The following is an 18,206-nucleotide window of genomic DNA, read 5'->3' as shown; positions in this document are numbered from 1 at the left end:
GGCAGGGGGTGTGGCGTCACCGCGCGGCCCGCCTTCACGCCGCGGGGCGGGAGGTGTTACCTCACAGCGGGGTGAGGTACCTCACAGCGGCGTGACGTACCCTACGACGGGGTGAGGTACCTCACCGCGGGGTGAGGTCTCCCGCCGGGAGGGGCGGGAGCGCGGCCGGGCCTCTCCCCCGCGCCGCCCACCTCACCACGGGCCGGGCCGCCGAGGTGGCGGAGCGAGCACCTGAGAGGGCCGGGGTTTCGGCGGCTTTCTTCGCCTCCTGGCGCCGCTGCCGGTGAGCTCCGGCCGGGCCCGCGCCTCACGGACCCCGACAAACGGCCGTCCTCGCCGGCCCGGCTCTGGTACTGAGGGTCAGGCGTCGTGAACCGCGATCGTTACGCACATGGCTTAAAGAACCGTAGTTACCATTACAAGTGCTTGTCCTGCATTATTTCTATGGGCTGAGAACTCATAAACCTGCCACTGAGATGAAGCGGGAAAGCTTACTCACCAGGGAAAAGACCCGTCAGTCATTTACAAGGTTGACAGCACACAGAGCCATCCACAGCTGAAATGGAAATGCAATGACCGGTTCCCCCATGGAAATGGGGAAATGATGACCACAAAATAGCAATCAGATTGGGGGGGGGGGTAACCTAAACCTTGCATTAGCATTTAGCATGAGCAATTAATGTTGAGAACAAGACACAGTGTAGTTCATACGCAGTGGCATGCTACAGTTCAAACTAGCAGTAGGAGGAGAGAATAGTGTTTCAGTTCTTGAAACTAAGGCTTTCAAATCACTTGAGTACAAAATTTATCCAAACACTGTTCTTTTTATTTTGTTGTATATTAATATATCAAACCAATTAGAACTGGCATGAAGGCCACAAAAAAATACTATTAAAATCTTTTACAGATTTTTTTTTTTAAACATGCCATCTTAAGACAGTAATTCCAGCCTGAGATCTGTCAGGAGGGTCAAAGTCACCTATCCTATGATGTCTGGTTTTTATATATGATGTGGAATGGAGCGAGGGGACAACAAATGAGGACCGAATGCAAAGAAAAGGCAGTAGCAGCGAGTCAGAGGTAGGTTGTTATAAACATTTTTCATATCTCCACCAAAATGATCTACAAAAAAACCCCCACCTATCAGGTGGTTTAGCCTGGTTCCAGCACTTTGAAAACATCATGTTAGTGCACTTTGAATCACTACCTGATAAGAAACAGTAGAAAGACATGAAGCATTAAAGCATCCTACACATTTTAGGCATCTTCAAAAGACCATCTGTTTTAATTTCCAAAAATATTTAATGGCTGGCTAGCCCACAAAATTCAATAAAATCCTCTTTAGTTGCAATATAAATGTAAAATCCAATATCAAGGTACTTTATTATATGAACATTTTTTTAATCTAGATTTTACAACCAACTAGAATGCATAGATTTGGTTTAGTATTTAAGTAAACAGGGCAACTTATCTCAGTTATTTTATTTCCTTTCTCCATTGCCTGCATTTTCTGATGGTTCAATAAAAAACCATCATTCTGTTTTTTTCTAATATTTCAAGGAAAAATGAACTTTATCTTTTTATTAGCGCTCTAGGAAGAGCTTGTTCTTGGGCAAAATCTGAACTCTGAAGACTCTGAAGTCAGTGGAATACCATTTGGCCTTTAGACTACATGCTGAAAAACAGGGGGTCAAAGGGGGGTAAGAAAAAATACATAAAGACTTTAAAATGCAGCTGCGAAAGGGGACCGCAAAATGACAGATTAAAGTACATCCAACATCTATTACTGTATAGTCAAAACAGATTGTTTCACTTCTCCCTTTTGATCAGTCGTGATCATTTATGCTTCCATTTGCCTTTATATTCTGTTCTTGGTACTTGTGAAGCTGCTCCATGAAGCCAGGATTTGGACAAGCCGCAGGCCTTGCATTTTTTACCAAGGAAAAGGCTCTAGCAAAACTCAGTCTTTCTGAATTCATTAGAAAACCGATGACTACTGCCGCTGCACGGGAGACTCCTGCATTACAGTGGACCAGTACCACACCATCCTTCAAGAAACAAATGAAATATAAGTTGGGATATTCATTAAGTAGATAGCAACAAGTATTAGAAACTTTATATAAAAAAAAAAAAACTATTGAGACTTATTAAAAGCTCCTTGCTGAGCTCAAAGCAAATATTTACACACAAGTAACTCCAAACACAGATAAATAAGCCCCAAATTAAATATTTTTCTAACCAAAGCCACTTTATAATTATCAAATACTTCAAACCTAATTTATACCTTAGAACTAAAAAACATTCCTCTGTCCCTTTCCCCAAGACCTTGCAGCAGCCCCCTCATGTAAAAACCAAATCACAGGCATCTGGGATACTAAGGTATCTGATCTCATTGGGTGCCAATTTTAAGATAGATTTTATTTGCAACATGGAAAGGAACTTGACTGTATCTTGTTACCAGGTTAAAAACATAGCAAGGCAGCAAACAGCTAGGCACAGAGGCAGATTTTAGAACATCTTGTAGTTTCACTCGCATGCTTCTTGCGTACTCTGGAGTTTTTCAGTGAAGATTCTGGGTAAGCAGGATGATGCATAGGAACAGAAAAATCAGAAAAGATGTCATGTGATGTGCAACAAATCTCTACCTCCCCATCACACCGCTGGTACAACTGTAGCGGCTGGTACAGCTGGTACAACTAAGGTCCCTTAACCGGGGGACTAAGCTGCAAAATCCAAAACTACTGATCCTCCCATAAATTCACAAGTGTTTCTCCTGGGGTTTAAATTCAGGCTTATCCTGAATTATCTATAAAATTAATGTCTTTATCCTACTTAAACGTTTCCCACACAATCTTTGAGACTCTTTAAATGACTCTGAATGACTCTTTAAAAAGACACTGCAAGTTTCGTTAAGAAATAATGGGCATGAGCTAACACAAAGGCAACTAGACAATCTAGCGTGGCTTAGGCGATGTTTGCAAGGCCCTGGCTTCGTGATGTTGTCATGTTTGTACATCAGATTATGACCGGAAAAGGCTCGGTCTGAACTGTCTGCCAAATGCCACTTTCACCAAAAAACACCCCCCAAACTCCTAGCATCACCATATTCTGAATAAAGATACTGAAACACAACACAATGTGCTCAGATACTTGAGGCTAAACAAATATATCCTAGATATAAACACCCTGCTCTGTCTGCCCTTAACAGGCACAAATTATTCAATGGGCATTTTACCCAGAGGAAAAAAAGATCTTATAACCACCAGGGTTCCTTTTCAGGAATTTGATGGCTTCTGTTACAGACCTGGGAGTTGCAATTGTCTGGTATATTAATAAACAGAACAGAAAATGGTTCCTGCTCCAAAAATCTTCCAGTTTAAATAGTAAGACAAAGAAGTATGAAATTAAGTGTTATTATCCTTGTTGAAGAAATGCCAAGCTGAGACTAAAAGAATGACTTGTTCATGTTAACACAAGATCATGGCAGAGCTAGGAACTGGAGCTAAGCTCCTGCATCCCAGCACAATGAATCACAATACCACCCTTTTTTGCAATGGAAATCACACCCCCTTTGCATTGCCTGCTGGAAATTGTAATCTTCATCCCCTTTCTCACATTCACAGGGGCACGCTTCCTGATCACACCGGCTACAGCAGAGTGCAAAGCAGACTTGTATGTGTATTTCAACTACCTGACGAATTGCCAGTGGTGACCTGTACATCCACTATCTCCTTTATAATAATGACATTAAAATTATGACATTAAGAATTATATTTATGCCACTGCTGATGAAGCAATGGCTGAAGCTTATCCACTGTAGGTCTGGAGTAGGTTTTACTGATTTAATGGGAGTTATTTCAGACATAACGTACCACAATCAAGATCAATATCTAGCAGTGGCACTGAGGGTAAACAATAAGCATTGACAGTGATCTTTTTTTTTCTTTGTACAGTTTGTGCTTTATATTCCTCTTTCACATTTCTTTTGTTTGTTTGTTTTAATGACTGTTCTGTTGTACATTCCCAAAATTTATATAGTGATATCCATGGAACAGACCTGAAAATTACTGAACATGAATGAACATGGGCAATAACATTAAACCAAATTTAGTACAGAGAACATTTATGTTTCCTTGCTAAACTCCATTGTTTCTTTACACAAAGATTAATTTGGCATGTAACTTTTAACTATTTTTGTATTAGATATGAATACAGAATAAAAGTGAGAAACAGATTGCAGATGTGAAATTAATCCCTATTTACCAAGAACTCCTTGATCTGATCCTGATAGCCTAACCTTTGCCTACCCAGAAATGGTCCATGGTCTTGCAAGAACCTCTTCAGATTCAAGACCAAGTGGGTTTTTTTTAATTTTTATACAGAGGGAAGCAAAATCACCATCCACCAAGAGAAAAGGTGATTGTACAGTGGTTATACACAGTGGGCAAAAAGCCTCACCAAGGAAAGAAATGAAAAAGAAGCATAAAGCTTTTGGTGAAGAGCCATGGGCTAATGTAGTTCCTTAGGGATCCACTTTACTTTGCAGTGGTGCCAGGGCTTTTTCTTTAGGAGGGACAGAGGGAGCAATAAGGAGAGATGGTCATGAATGAGCTAAGATCTCCTCCCTGGAAAGACAAGATTTTAGAGGTGTTATAAGTAGATATTAAACAGAAAGATAAAAAAATATCCCTCATTCATAGCACTATGATCTGACATGGATCTGACATGTCATGGAAAATCTACCTGCCAATTTGGAGCCTAGAAGAAAAGGTGAGCTCTGATCAGTATCAGAATTTGTACCATGGTGTCTATGGACTCGAGCAATTACAGTTTTAGAAAAGACAGTCCTGTTACAAGTACCAGCTGGCAGTGACTTACTGAACAGTGCAGGCTTTACTTGCATTCTCAAATTCAAGTGCTCTCATACTTCTTCATTAAGTTAACCACGTCCTAGTAATAATTTCTCATATATCACGCCCTCTCACCAGTGAGCATCTCTCCCTCCCCCGTGTTAGGAGATGAAACAGTAGTATCTCTTTGTGATTACTTAAACAGAAGAGCACTTTATAATACAATTTATCATAAGCTCTTTTAACACTATTTTGACAAAGCAAATAAAGTGATTCAAACCATCCAGAGATCTGTCTCCGCATACTACTATCACACGCTTCATGAACTGATCCTGAAGAACATCTATTCCACCAATTACCTGCTCTTTTACCCAACTCTCCCATTAAAAAACTATTCATATTGCTGTAAAAGTTTTCAGGAAAACTCCTTCGCTTACAAAATAGTAACTGGAACATAAACACCAGAGGCAGAAAGCAACACTGCAGTTATGAATGGCAAGTCTCATTTAGAAATGAAGTGGAAACCGTAACGAGAAACCTTGAATAGGTCATTAAGTGACAATGCATATCACATAGCTCGTAAATGATAAATGAGAGAAGGAAAGAACATTGTGTGACACAAAGAAAGCCGGGGGAAGATTACCTTCTTTTATCCCAGTCTACCTAAATAATGAATATGGTAGATATGGTGGAATAACGTGCAATAAGGTTTGGTTGTCAGGTCATGGTGTTGATACCAAAGCAATGGCTGTCATAAATTACACACTAAGCCCAAATTTAACAAGTAGGGCTCAGGGATGGTCTTGGTCACAGACAGGGCTGCCAAACAACCCCAGAAGGAGTCCCTTCACCCTATGTCCTATGTCCTGGCTTTTTGAGGATTTTGTTAGCAGTTAAAATCACTGGGTGGCTCCAAGACTACTAACACATTCTCTGACAGTCTTGGTACATAATTTTATGTGGATTCACAGCTCAATGTGTTGCATCTTCAATGGATGATCGAGGAAAAGGACAAGGATGGTGGACAGCTGCTGACAAACCACACAGATCTGTAAAAGCCCTGTTAGGCCTGCTTCTAATCCAAGTCAACATCCCGATGGATAAATGATAGAAAGTAAAGTTTCTCCTTTTCCCTCTCTTAGATTTAGTGACTTGGACTTATGATGGGATTTCTTTTATCTAAAGTCAGCCACTGGTCCAACTGTATTAAAGAAGCATTTCTCTAAAAGATGCAAGACAGTCATTCTAAAAAAACAATACTGGAGGGAACGGGGATTAACAGCAGTGCTCTAGGAATGCTTAGAAATTGCTTGGATTCTCTATGTAAAATTAAAAAAGGCAATGGCAAAACTATTCATTTGGTACCATACTTTCTTTTGACAAAAGAAGCTGCTTTAGATTTTAAATAGTGTAATAAATAATCTAAACAGGATAACTACTAACAATGATTATTGATATACCGTACCTGGACCTTGGCTTTCTCAATAAACTCAAAACATTCTGGGAAATAGGAGGTGATATCAGTTTCTGGGAGGTCCAGGATAGAAATGGTCTTGTATATAAAGTCATTGAGGAAAGCATTTTGGACTCCGTATGCCACATTTAGAACATGAGTAACCTAAGTCAAAAACAAGGAAAAAAAAAAAAGAAAAAGGCATTTTCTGAAGACAGCAAGCAAAATGAGCAGTAGCAAAGGTGAATTATTCTTCAGACATACATAGACTGTACCTGACACAACCGCAATGTTCCGTTTTACGTACATACGCTGTCCATGGTACACTTTTCTCCAAGCAAAGTTTCAATGCACATTAAGATATGTTGTGATAAATTTCAGTTTCCTTGGTTTTTTGAGAGGAAATGAAAATATCTGTGCTCAACCGAACACAGACTACAATAAGGATTTTCAACAGAAAAGGGAGTTGTCAGCACACAGATGGAAAATAAAAGAGAAAACAATAGGAATGAGAGCACAGACCACCCAACAATCCCCCAAACTTCAAGCCTGCCCTAACCCATCAACTTAATGTACCTCCTACTGAGTTACCAGTACCATTTACCGGAGCAGAAGGATTTCAGGGTAAACTATACCTGCACTTGGCAGGCGAGACCACCTCTGGCCTCCCGCCATCTTTGCTCTGTTCAGGCTGCGGCCAGGTTGTGGGTTACTTTAACTTACAGTGAAGTGACATTTAGATGGCACCAGATGCCAGACTGGTGCACTCCCTGTCCTGCAGAAGCACCACTGTCCGAAGGCCTTATCACCCCATTACTGGAACAGAGAAGAGTAAAAAGACCAAAGTTTGGGACAGCCTTAGAGCTGCTGCTTTGTTTTTCTTGTTTCATCAGTCCCCGTGAGGGAAGGAGGCCTGATGCTGCTCAGGGTCTGAAACTGAAATGCACGTGGCAGTGCAGGAATCTGTCCCAGAAAGCAGCTCTAAACAACCATTAGTCTTGCAGCAAAGCGTTTTCAGCTTCTTGTGAAGCTCACAGGCATCCATCCATCTGCAAATGGAGCAGCCTTTTAAAACTGCAATTGTAATAAAATTTTTCTTACAGTTATCCGAGAATATGTTAGACTTTTTAACTTAAAAGTAAATCCGCTAGCAGCCACTACGCGAGATGCATTTTTATTTCCGAGCCACGTTACCTTGTGCTTTTTCATCGTCTCCAGGTCGTGAGCGGCATCCTGCGACCCTGAGGAGAGAGCGCGCCGGTTGCCACGCTAAACCCCTTCCCGGCAGGCAGCAGCAGGACCTTCGGGACGCTCCCGGGCCCGCCACCCGCACCAAGCGCCTGCTCTGCGGGACGAACCGCGGCCTTTCGGGCAGCACCGGCGCGCCCCGGCCCCCGGCGAGGCGGGACGAGGCGCGCAGCCACCGCCCGCGCCGGGGCCTGCCGCCGCCCGCCGCCGCCCCCCGGGCCCACTCACCCAGCAGCAACCAGGGCTTCACGACGCCGACCTGGAGGTCGGCGCTGAGGTCCTGCACGTAGCCGCCGCCGGGCGCCGCCTCCGCCTCCTCCTCCACCTGCAGGCAGGCGCCGCGCCACGTCTCGATGACCCTCCTGCCGGTCAGCGTCGTCACGCGGGTGCGCTGCTTCCGCAGGTTGGCCCTGGAGAAGCTGCGGATCTCCTGGCCGAGGGAGTGCATGGCCCGGGCGCCGCCGATCGCCCCGCGACTGCCGCCGCGACCGCCCGCCCGGCCCCCCGCGCCTGGCCCCGGCCGCCGCGCCGGGCACCCCGCCATTGGCCGAGCGCGGGCGGCCCCCATTGGCCCGCGGACGTGCCTCAGCGCGCAGCCGCGGGGGGGCGCGGGAACGGTTCCCCTCAGCTATGAGGAGCGGTGAGGCGGCGGCAAGCTGTGGCTGCGGAGCGGGGCTTATCCTGCCCGGTTTCGCTGTGGGAAGGTGGGCTCGGGCCGGCCGTTACCGGAGCTGGGCACCGCGGCCTCCCCATGCCCGCTGTGTCGAGCCCTCGGAGCGACGGGTGTGGGAAAGAACTCCCTGCGAGGCGTTCAGGTCGCCCTAGAGAGCTGAGAGAGGTCTGGTCTTTGGTGGGGTCAGTCACGGAAGATTTTACCAACGCTTTGTCTTTAGTACTTGCAAGCCTGGGAGAAAGCGCTGCGTTCACCTAAAACTTTGGGGGTTTAATTATTTATTATTATTTGTGGGGTTTGGATCTGCCAGTGCAGGATGCAGCAAGTGTAATTAAAGCAGCCTTTCAATTGAAAACACCTGTTTTTTAAATAAGTGCTGCTGTTTTGAAAAACAAATCATGCAGCAATGCTTGTCTGACTGTAATTGGGACTTGCTTCATGGGAAAATACTGTAAGCAGTTAAATGGAAAACATTAGAATTAAATACTCTCCCTCCCCCCCCCCCCAAGTCATTGGGCTAGTGGCCCATAATCAGCTTCTTATGTTTACCAAAGAGAAAAAATAGGAAGAAAAGGGAGCCAAGGTGAGGCTGGTTTTCTTTTATTCCCAAGCCACTTAATGCCCATGTTTTCATGTATTCTCTATAGAGTACTATTGGTAGTGTTGCACAGCTAGTACGTAAGTTTGTGGAGTTAAATGGTAATACTGTTAACTTAAATTGTGCCAGAAATTCATTTCAGGTTTTTAATCATCTTCCATGCCGGTTTGTAGAATAAGGATGTATTACTACAGTACTTCCCCTCTGGTGTAATAATATTCCTCAGACCTATGCTGGCAGGATATGAGGAGACTGAAAAATCCTTCTGATAGTTCCCTAGAATGCAGTACAGAACAAAGGCAACTTAGTTCCATGTAAAGAGGTCTGCAAATGCCTTGTCAATTCAAGAAGCAGAGAAGAGTGTTAGGAACTGCAAGAGCCTAAGTTATTTCTAGGAATGCCAGAGGCAATCTTCTGACAGGAATTAGACATAAAACCAAGTTCATCTGGAAAAGGCAGAACACCCCACACACTGTCTGGAAAAGTAAGTGTCTAAACCAAGAGGTAAAATCAAAGAAGATGCTTAGGACAGGAAGAGGAACAGAACAGGTATCTGGGCTGGATCAGAGATCAAGGCAGCAAAGGTGCCAAACAGAAGGCTCCAGGACAAAACATAATTCTCAGCAATCACCTTCTGTAATAATTAAATTTTAAATACGAGTAGGAGGTTTTGTAACATTCTGCATGGTAGATGTGTATTCAGTAGCCTCTCTGAAAGTGGACTGTGGCTCATAGCAGTTAAAACAATAATGATGTAAAAGTTGATTCATTCATTTTTGTTAAACTCTAATCAATAATTTTGATGCAATTGATCAGAAGAAAGCAATGGAGAACTTTAGGTCTGTGGGTTAAGCCAGCAATTGCATAGTATTTCATGTCTGTTTTTCAAGCTGTAGTGGCTTGCTGCAGCTGCCCCTGTGAAAGACCAAGAACAGTAAGGTATCCCGCAAGAATGCGGAGACCCTCATGCATCAGGAAATTGGCAAGACCTGAGCAAAATCTGCTTGCAGGCCAGACCCAGAAGCCTGCCATTAGAGTAGCAAGGCTGTAGGATGTGCCCTGTACAAGTATGGGGCATGCTGTGTAAGCATTGGCAAGACTAAGTTGTGACAGATCTGTAAGATACGTACAATTAAACTTAACAATACAACTACATGTTGTTCCTTAACCTCTGAGGAAGAGTCTGCAATATGTGTGGAATCAGAAAGGCAGCTGATTCTAAAGTAATCGATTTATTTTCTGCTAGAAATGTTTATCATTGTTATAACTACCTTAAACACCAGGGGTCACTACTGGACATAAAATCTGTACTATTATTATCTCTCTGAAATCCAAATATTCTGCAGATGCTTATATGCAGAATTAGTATATTATTATTTAATTAGTGTGTCCATATCATAAGCATTAGATCTAGCCTGAATATGCATGGACACTATTTGTTGTGATGCAGGCATTTACACGCTGCTGTCAAGTTGTTCATACTTTCCATTACAAGATAGAAGAGAAGATAATCGTGAGATTAGAGTTTAAAATTGGGATCTCGGTTCACAGATGAACGCTTCATCTTGCATGCTTTGCTGAGGGTAGGAGAGTTCTCTAAAGATACGGCAGGAGCTGGATGCTTGTCTTCACTTCACTGGTTGAATGCATTTATGGTATTGCTGGAGCTTCGGCTTTTGAATAAGCTACCTACCAATGCAAATGCTATAGAGTTTTGAGTCGGTTTTAAGTTCATGGTTCTTCTGTTTTGCCTGTCAAGAAATTCAGCAGAACCTGTTCTAGTGGGGATAAACTAAAAATGTGTAGCATAGACACTAATTATTACAGAAGGCAGCTTGTACACATTCAGAAAGCTCATATGACGATACATCATCTCTCTGTTGTCTTTGTTTCCTTCCACTATTCATTTTGGTCTAGGTACTGCCTGTACTTATGAATGCAGAAGAGCTAGCTTCTAACAGAGAAATGATAACCAGACGTGCCAGATAGCTGACTTTGAGAAACCAGCCTTGCACTCTAAAGAATGCATATGTTGGAGTGTTGAACTTGATTGTAAAATACACCAAAAATTGAGAGTCAATTGCTTATGTCAGTAATTTAACTGAAGCAGAGAGTCAAACCCTAATTAGTACACTAACTGCATTGCATTTCAAACTGCAATAACCAGGTGACTTTGAGGAGCAAGGGAAATGAGGCAAAAATCAAAATATTATCAGCTAATATCTAACTAATAATGCAAGCCTCTGCTGCAGACTGTACATTCATTAGTTGAAAATAACTGAGAAGTTGAAAATAACTCTGTGTACCAGTTGGTCACGGGATGACTGTGAATCATGAATGTAGTGTGGTGATGAGAAAGGCAAGTGTGACCGTAGAATGCATCAGGAGGTATTTAAAATAGAGAGAGGGAAATAATAATGCTATTGTCTAAAGTTCTAATAAGCCCTTTCAGAAGTGCATTGTGCTATTTGGGGATGACAGTATTGAAGAAAGATGATCTCATACTTTGAAACAAGTGCAAAGAATAGCTTAAAGCTTAAGTTGTACTATATGCGTTAGACTCAAAGCACTCTGTGGTACTTGGACCCCTTGGGGCAGGCAGCTCCTGTCCGTACTGACTTGAGCAGGAGTAACCCCCTGGCATAGTAACTATTCCACCACCATTTGTGTCAATGCACATATAAGCACTTCTAGCAATGACCTGCCTGCCTCATACACTCCAGAATGGTGTGCCCTACACAGCGTGGAGGCCCTTACGTGACACAGAGTCTCAGTTTCAGCTTTGCAAAGTTGTCAAGACGTGATGCCTACTCCTGCTGTCTTTCCTATTTCTGAAGAAGAGAGCAGTTTGGAGGCACAAGCTCAGGATCATTCACACCCTAAGCAACAGGGCAAGATGGTACATGGGAGGATAGCTGGAGCATGACATGCTAGAGGGGAAAAAAAAATCATGTTTCCCTTCAGAGGCATTTGTTTTGTCAAGTGTCTGTGCTCCATGCCATTTCCCTCATGTAGAGAGGTTTTGGCTGAGAGACAACCACTCATTTGTTCTCACCCATTTGTTTTCCATCCTTTAGACTTCTCTACATCCAGTAAGAATGGAAAGAATATTCTGGAAGGAAACTAGAGTCCCAGCAAAGTGACAGTGAAGTTGAAGGAGAATGAATTGTCCTCTTCTCCAGCCTCGTAGTTTACCTTTGTCCCATATCCTGAATGAGGATGCATATACTACCTTTTTTGTCCTGGTATCCAGTAACATGCCTGGAAAAATCTATACTAAGTGGGATCCTGACTGGGAAGTGAAACATATGACCTTAAAAAGCTACTGAAGTGTAGACAAAATCTTGAAATGTCATTTTTATGAGGAAGAATGAATTTATAGGAAGGCCTCTTCTGGAACTGAATATAGTGAAGAGAAGTCTGCAAGGACTCTCCGTTTTGTGTACTGAGATCACTACGTTGCTGAGGTAAGCAATATAGGCCTAAGAAACTTTAAGTTTGCCAATTATTGTAGGTTTTGTTTTTTTTTTCTTCTAGGATGGCAGCAAGAAGGGACGAAGGCAGGGGCAGATTGTTAAGTATATGGCATTTTAAAAGTGTTGCTGTAGTAGGTGGTCCAAATGGGGAAATTTATGGGAAGCAGGACTGAAGGCTGTGTACAGAAAGTCATCAAAACAAAAAGCTGATAGGGCGTTTCTGCACATATTGCTGCAGTTACACATACTGTGACCCGGTTGTTAGTGAGCCAAGCTTCAATGTAAGGTGTTACTTTGTTTCCGGTTTTCTGGCTCTGCCAGTGTGTAACACATTAAAAGCACTAGACCCTAGTGGCTAAATGATGGGCAGTTACTTGTGTGTGGGAATGGGGTGAGGCCAGAGGTGGTCAGAGTTTTTTGTGCTTTGGTTCTACATAATTGTGGTGCTTATGTACTGCTACAGAGGCTTTCGCATTGTACGGGCTAGTAAATATCCTAAGCACACGTTTACATATCCTCTCTTCCTATACCCCTTTAACACACAAATCAAAACCTCCATTAAAGCTATGCTTCTAATGTATGCTACATCATTCTTGACCAGCTTTACCTATGCAATGTTTCTTCAGGTGAGAGCAGAGGATGCATCTTGGTCTAGCCCAGAAATAGAGCCAGTTCCTCAAGTCTGTAGCCTGGGAGACTGAGTTGGTGATCTGACTCTGACAACGTGCATATGAAATCCCAGTCCATGCTGCAAAAGACTGTGAACAATCAGAGGCCCAGTGGTTGCTCCTAATAATTAGTAAGTCTGTTGACCTTCTCCAAACACTACCTTCTATCTTTGGCCTGAAGGGTAGGCAGCTTCTCTTTATTTTATTTATTTATTTCGAGCAGCATTGTTTCATGGTTCTAATAAAGCTAGCCTGAACCAGTGGTGTTTCCACTGGCACGTCTCCTCATATTGCTGCAGGGAAGTTTCCCCAGAAGCAAAGCCATGCCCATAACCAAAGGCATGGCCCTACACTTATCAGGGCATTCCTCTCTGCTCTCACCACAATTTGTGAGCAATCCATGCAAATGAGCAGGCTGATTCACTGATCTAAAGATGTATATTTTCATAGTGTGTCACGGATTATGCTGACTAATGAGCACTGAGGAAAAGGATAGAATGCAAAGCTGAAATGTTTAATAGCCATAGGGAGTATCCCCGGGGATCTGTTGGTGTGAGGAAGATCTGGCACAACTCATGTCTGTGTTACCTAAGTAGGATCTGAATTCCACTCCCATTTGCGCTCAGGTTTCTGTTCTCCAGGAGCACTTCTACTTCCTTCAGTGCAGTCATGTGTGAGCGAAGAGATATACACACACACACACACACACATATATATAATGTTATATATATATGTATATAATGCTCATGTGTTCATGAACCTTTTATATAAGGTGTAAGACGGGGTATATCAGCTCAGTAGTAGAAACATAGGCAAAGTTAATCAGGGAAAGGAACAGTCTCTTAAGAGTCTACAAAAACGTGACCCATTTTAATAAAAATGTACACATACAAAACACCTTCCATTCAGGTTAGCTGCTCTGCAAAGGAGTGATGGTTAACTATACAGTTAGCCCAGACTATCGGTCACCAAGGCAGTTGTTCTCCGCCATTTGTGTGTTATTTCATTTTAACAATACCTTCACTTCAAAAAAACCAACTTAAGAGAAGTTAACTTTGCAGTAAGGCCTGAAAAGAACCTTTAAGGGTCAGGACCTTCAAAAAGAGAAGATAAAATCTGAGCTTTTCAAGAGAAATGATGTTAACATAGGTGAGCTTCTGTAATGTTTTAAAGTCCTTTGAAACCTGAAGCATGGTTTTCTTTCTCCACTTTAGGGGGCAGGGGTGAAATAAAAGATAAAATTATGATTTTTTTTCAATGGCTGACTTATGACTACTCACGATTTGTTTTTTTTTATCAGAACACTCAAAAGAGCAATTTCCATTCTGCACTTCAGCTTCTAGCAGCCTACTTCTGCATAAATGCAATTAATCTGTCTCCCAACCTTCATGTTTCCCTACAGGTTTATTTCAGCGGTCATTCAAAGACATGAGAGCTACTTTAGAACAAAAGTCCCCAAAAGTTTCTCTTGCAGCAAAGACCAAGCCTACAGCCTGGACAGTTAAAATTAAAGAAGGTAAAATCAAAGTTTATTTTGGAGTTCTTGTAGCACCTTATGTGTAGCTTTTGCTTATGTGTAGCTTCCACAGGCATAATAAAATATTAATGTTACAGTTTGTACCAGGATGCATAGCAAGTTTTTCTAGCTTCACAGAGTTCAAGAAGGAAACCATTATAGTTTCTAGTCAGGATCATAAACCAAATGCAGTAGGAGAATTCTTTTGTAGCTTAGCTTAGTCAGACATGGAAGTAGGACCTTTACCATTAAGAGATGCCTTCTATATGTAGGGGTTAAGGTGAAGAGGAACATGAATAAGCATAGCATCTCACTTCCTGCAAAAAAAAATTGTGGAATACGGTTCCTCTGCATGCCCTTTTCTTGCCTTAGCATATTGCTAATATTGTGTTGTGCTTGCATGCTTGTGTGTGGGAAGAAGTTCCCTGCAGGCAGGGAAGGAAAATGAAGCTATCTGCGCTCTGTCTCATTCTACGTCTATAGCTTGATCCAGCCAGCCCAGAGCTTCCTAATAACTTCTGTCCCACTAACAAGGAGAGGTCTAATTTTTCTTTCCCTCTCAAAGTACAAATATATTCAGGCAGGAGCTGGCCTATGTTATTTCTTCAAATTCCTATATACAACACACAGTTAAGCCAAGTGAGCCTTTGCTACAGAATCCTAAAAGTTTTGCATGGGTTCAGAAGGCGATGGACACATTCATAGAAGAGTAGTAGATCAACAGGTATTAAATGCAAGAGAGCGTCTCTGGCTCATAAAGGCCCCGAGCCATAAGCTGTTGGAGTCTGAGAGTATATTCTGCAGAGGCAGTGGTACGTGCTTAGTCTGTTCTCACACTCTTCCTGAGTGCTCCATTCTTTGGTCACGGGATAGAGACAGGATACTGAGCTGGATGGGCTCTTGGTCTGACCAAGTTCTTACGTTTTTATTTTCTTTCTGGTCAAGTGAATAATAAGAATGAGTAAGCTTAGCATTATAAAGTTTAAAAATTCCATAAAATCACTTTATATTTTAATTACATAAAATCCCTGACCCCAGAAGCTATATCTGTGAACTGTAAGAGAATACAAATTGCAGCTGACAGAGTAAAGCCTTACTAGTCCATAGTGTTGATGGGATAAAAACTACCATCGTAACTAAGTTTGTAATGTGATATTGGATGTGTCAGCAAAGAAAGCAATACTGCTGGGACTTATTTTTGCTGTGAGGACTGAGATATCAATATTTGGGGAATCAATATTTGGGGAATAGCTGAAAGTATTTTAAAACCAGGGCTTCAAAAACAAGAAGGAAACTGATAACTTAAAGGAAAGACATTTCTAGAAAAAGAGGTGACATCCTCAAATATACGCATAGGCACACACACACTCAGAAAAAACTAATCATTTTCAGTATACTGCAGAGTCAAAGAATGACCCAGATTGACCTAAACTGTCTCTTAGCGTTTAATATTTTTCTTTTATTCTTCAATAAGCAGACAGACTGAAAGGTCAGGGTTATTATGTCTCCTCTTTGATTATTTCATTAAAGAGAAAGTACAGAATCATTGTGCTTCAACTCAAAAGTTACTCCTAACTTTATCTTATTTAATCACTACTTTTAAAGTAGCCAAAAGCTTCCATTCTGTTTGCTTATTAAAATTGATTAATTATTTGATTGTTTTTATATGGAATTCATTTTTACGTGTAGACCATGAAGTTCAAGATCATGTAGCAATGTTTTCTGATTTACTTTAGAAAAAACATGTAATTAATTTAGACTTAGACTAATGGTAGAAAATTACAAATTTGGATGTCAAGATGAATACATTTGATGTACTTAATTTACTACTTTGATAACATGTTAATTAGGAAGATTTCTTACTTTTGGGACTATTTTGTCAAAACAGGTCATGACCAGTGTTTTCCTTTCTTCCTTTTCCCCCCAACATGTTTTAACCACACTTTCAAAATCACTGAAAGCTTACTGAATAACACTGTCCTTGAATGTGAAAGATTTCCATTCAAGTTTGACTGTCGGAACAAATGTCCTACCAAAAAGGCTGTTGAGTATTTAGAGTACCAGTCAATGACTTGTTGTGAGCAGCACTGAGAGTTCTTGGCTTCACCTTAATTTTAAAACTTCACAATATTTCATAAGATGGAATAGCTATTTTCTGTCCAACCCTAAACAATGCACTTCATTAATTCAAGCAGATGAAATCTCTGATGCTAGTTTGCTAATAGCATCCCTTGTTACTGGAACATAATTCAGCAAGTTGAACAAGAGACTATTTCTGACATGAGCACTATCTATGAAGGGAAAAGATTTTCCTGGATTAGAGATGATTATTTTTGTGAGTAGCACATGCTAGGTCATTACCAGTTTCATTTTCAACGTCACAAAATATTGCAGCGAAAACAAAATCAAAACCCAACCCTGGAAGATGGAGAGAGAGAGAGAGATATAAAATGGGTTATACGTATAAGCCAAACTCTTTTCAAATATGTTAAAAGATATTTAGGGGAACATCCTTTAAAAAGTATTAAAAAACCCACAAACACTAAAACAACAAAAAACCTGAAAATTTTATCAGTAAAGAAGAAATGTATGTGAAAAGCCCTAAATGCAGTAGAACTAATCTGTCTAAGGAGATCCACTAGGAATAATTGGTATAGATCTTACAATTAATGATTTTACTACCTTTTAGCCATTCTTAAAATTGTGTTTGTATTATTTCACATTCTGCTTTATAACTCTTAAGTATTACTTAAACTGAAAAAAAATTTAAAAATACACAAAACACTAGTTGTTCAACTAATCTATACAAGCAAGTTCTTTGATATCTTATCCTCTACTTCAGTGAAGGCAATCATGCAGTGTTTCCCTAGAGAACAAATCATTAGGAAGCAAGTACTTTTGTAGTATTTATGCTTCCTGTAGTAAAATTACTATACCTGGTTCCCCATAAGCAAAATTTTCTGCACCTTATTTCAAAGAAGAGCTCAACAAACTAGGCTATTTGAACAGCAACTGTTAAGATGCAGAGTCACCATGTCTGTTTTTTCAAGTTATGTAAATTTGAAGTGATGACCACATATAACTTTTATTGTAGCAATCTTAATAACTACTGAACTTTAGTTCTGAGCTACAATTATTTGAAATATGAGCACTCCTCAGTGTTCACAGCCTTATCCTGTCCTGCTACCCTTCTCCACACATAGGGATTCACACTGCATACTGGAGATAGACTTTTGTCATATCTATCACAGTATTGTTTCCATTTGTGCTTTAAGTTGCATATTTCTGTGCTGTGTGAAACAACTTTTACATTTTTTTTAATACCGGCAAATGATTCATATTTCTTTGTCAAATGGAGAAAATATTACAGATAGAAATGTGGAAGATAACTGTAGTAGTTTTTCAAATTTTTTTTCCCAGTTTGATCATAGCTCATGGGTGTGACAATTTGGGTGATGCTTGTGTCATCCTTCTCCACTAGCTTGCTTTTTTCCCCGCACATTTTAGCTATAAAAATCTACAGTTGGACTGTTCTGTCATATGTAAACCTCAAACTTTTAAGGGGAACATTTTAGCTTGATTTTTTTCCTGTAATCAGTATTCAAGGTCCCCACTGACTGGTAAATGTGATTCCTAGAAACAGTGGGGGAAAACGCTTCATTCTTTGGGTGTTCCTTGGCTAAAATTTTCCTCCCCTAAATGTAGGGTAAATTTAAGGCAAAGG

General features: G+C 41.2%; 1 protein-coding gene and 1 long non-coding RNA gene across 2 annotated transcripts; one reads left to right on the top strand and one right to left on the bottom strand.

Moving 5' to 3' along the window:
• The first annotated feature begins 1 nt into the window (after position 1).
• LOC142414415 (uncharacterized) lies at positions 2–4,168 on the top strand. Its single transcript, XR_012777074.1, has 3 exons — positions 2–422; positions 937–1,080; positions 3,624–4,168. It is a non-coding gene; the product is annotated as an uncharacterized LOC142414415 (long non-coding RNA).
• Positions 1,074–8,072, bottom strand: DUSP19 (dual specificity phosphatase 19). Its single transcript, XM_075511618.1, has 4 exons — positions 7,780–8,072; positions 7,498–7,544; positions 6,316–6,468; positions 1,074–2,048 (listed from the first exon to the last, which is right to left on the bottom strand). The coding sequence occupies exons 1-4, from the start codon at positions 7,997–7,999 to the stop codon at positions 1,827–1,829; spliced, it is 642 nt and encodes a 213-aa protein (XP_075367733.1). The 5' UTR covers positions 8,000–8,072; the 3' UTR covers positions 1,074–1,826.
• Positions 8,073–18,206: the final 10,134 nt, after the last annotated feature.

The sequence above is a fragment of the Mycteria americana genome, chromosome 9 (assembly GCF_035582795.1).
Source record: "Mycteria americana isolate JAX WOST 10 ecotype Jacksonville Zoo and Gardens chromosome 9, USCA_MyAme_1.0, whole genome shotgun sequence".
Taxonomy (NCBI): Eukaryota; Metazoa; Chordata; class Aves; order Ciconiiformes; family Ciconiidae; genus Mycteria; species Mycteria americana.
This window is presented reverse-complemented; position numbering and strand designations above follow the sequence as displayed.

What these genes read in the sequence shown, in the direction of transcription:
- DUSP19 (XM_075511618.1), bottom strand. Translation starts at nt 7,999, where the DNA reads ATGCACTCCCTCGGCCAGGAGATCCGCAGCTTCTCCAGGGCCAACCTG. An exon ending in AGACGATGAAAAAGCACAAG is followed by an intron (nt 6,469 to 7,497) that starts GTAACGTGGCTC and finishes TTTTTGACTTAG; the next exon opens with GTTACTCATGTTCTAAATGT. An exon ending in TTGAGAAAGCCAAGGTCCAG is followed by an intron (nt 2,049 to 6,315) that starts GTACGGTATATC and finishes TGTTTCTTGAAG; the next exon opens with GATGGTGTGGTACTGGTCCA.